Source organism: Bison bison, unplaced genomic scaffold, assembly GCF_000754665.1.
Source record: "Bison bison bison isolate TAMUID 2011002044 unplaced genomic scaffold, Bison_UMD1.0 scf7180017864213, whole genome shotgun sequence".
In the NCBI taxonomy this organism is placed as follows: Eukaryota; Metazoa; Chordata; class Mammalia; order Artiodactyla; family Bovidae; genus Bison; species Bison bison.
The window spans coordinates 5,029,993-5,031,597 of NW_011494785.1; the positions used below are offsets into that span (position 1 = coordinate 5,029,993).

The 1,605-nt window shown below is 60.2% G+C and overlaps 1 protein-coding gene across 1 annotated transcript in view; it reads right to left on the reverse strand.

The window, feature by feature from the left end:
* The window catches only part of DCP1B (decapping mRNA 1B), an 87,711-nt gene that overhangs the window by 3,070 nt on the left and 83,036 nt on the right, over positions 1 to 1,605 (reverse strand). The window contains exons 12-14 of the mRNA XM_010845217.1: positions 1,367 to 1,526; positions 1,178 to 1,259; positions 331 to 443 (exon numbers count right to left, since the gene is read on the reverse strand). Of these exons, the coding sequence (XP_010843519.1) occupies positions 331 to 443; positions 1,178 to 1,259; positions 1,367 to 1,526 (355 nt within the window). The remainder of the gene's footprint in view (positions 1 to 330; positions 444 to 1,177; positions 1,260 to 1,366; positions 1,527 to 1,605) is intronic.

Genomic DNA, 1,605 nt, shown 5'->3' on the forward strand with positions numbered 1-1,605 from the left:
GGACCTGGCCTTTCCCTTGGGGCTCGCCATCCATGCCCCTGCCTGCTGGGGCCCATCTTCCCGCTGTGAGGGAGCCGCCCCGTTCCTCGCCTGGCGTGGGCAGGACGGGCAGGGTCACAGAGTCACATCCTCACCCCCCCACCTCCTGATTCTCTGCATTCGGGCCTGGGGGGACAGCGCCCTGGGGACTATTCCTGCAGGCCCTGCAAGTGACCTGTCTGTCTGGGCAGGTCAGTCTGCCTTTCTTGCCTACCAGATCTAAAACCAAGTTTTCAATAGAGTCTCCTGGCCCCTCGGGAGCTGCTGTGACCTCAGTCACCCTCTAGGCACCGTCCTGGGCAGAAAGCAGGCAGAGGGGGCGGGTGGTTTGTGTAACTGTCCCCAGTCGTCGTTTGAAGCAGAGGTGCCTCCATGGGCAGCTCGTAGAGCACCGGCTCTGTGGCCTGTGAGCAGGGAAGGGGGACGTGCCCGTGCGGGTGACCGCCAACCATTAACTCCAGCTTCCTAGTGCCTGGTCTGAATCCTCAGGGACAAGCAGAGAAGGGGGGCAGGTCGCGCTGGGGCGAGGATGCAGGTGGGGAGCAGCCACTGTCTCAGGACGACAGGTGCTCAGAGGTAAGATTTCCATCAACGGCCCGCATGAGCACTTTGACCCAGTCTGACAAACACGAAGACTGTGCTCCATGCCTGCGGCCTTGGTTCCTAAACGTGAACGACTCTGGGGCCCCGCTGGAAGCCGCTTGCCCAAACAGGACAGAAGGACCAACGAGGACACATAATACATAGGAAGAACTCCCCAACTTGAACCCTGAGGCACTGTCAATGATCTGTACCAACCCAAACGGAAAAAAGTCCCTCAGATCTCCAGATGCTGCCTGCACATGGGCAGTGAAGAAACGGACAAGCTTTCAGTTTTGTCACCGTCCCGAGTTATTAGTGACCACAGAGAACCAGCGTCCCCGGAGGACAGAGCACTTCTAAGAATGGCGTTTCCTTTCTGGCAGTCAGTGTGCATGTCGTTGGGGCAGGGGCAGCTTCTGCCTTCTCCTGACCCTCAGTAAGCTATCCCTGCAGAGATGGGCAGGAGGCTGTGCCTTCCAGGGTCGGTGACCCGCTTTTCTGCTGACCTCAAGAGCCCACAGGCTGCGGCACCCACAGGGACAGGCGCCCAGCTCACCTCCACGCAGCGCGTGCAGAGGGCCCTGGCCCGCAGCCAGTGTCTGAAGGCGCGCACTGCACCGTGAATACACAGCAGTTTACTGTGGGCGACATATCCAGCGGGGACCAGAGGTCTGACACCCTGGAACAATTTCAGACCCTAAGTTTCCAACCACAACGACCTGGGGTTTTCTCGTACCCATGTCACATGTGGAAACAAGAAGTCTTCTCTCTAGGAGTGAAGCATGTTTGAAAGGAGGGCTCCCAGACGCCGCGCAGAGAGCAGACCCCTTCCTGGCAGGAGGTGAAGGTGGACGCGGTGTTCTGCACGGACCCCGTCCAGTGCTCCCCGGCAGGAGGACACTTACCTGAAGGAGGGGAGCTGGTTGCTCAGTGCTGGGGGGCGGGTCCCTCCAGGGCTCCAGGGGGTTCCGCGCTCGGGTGCTC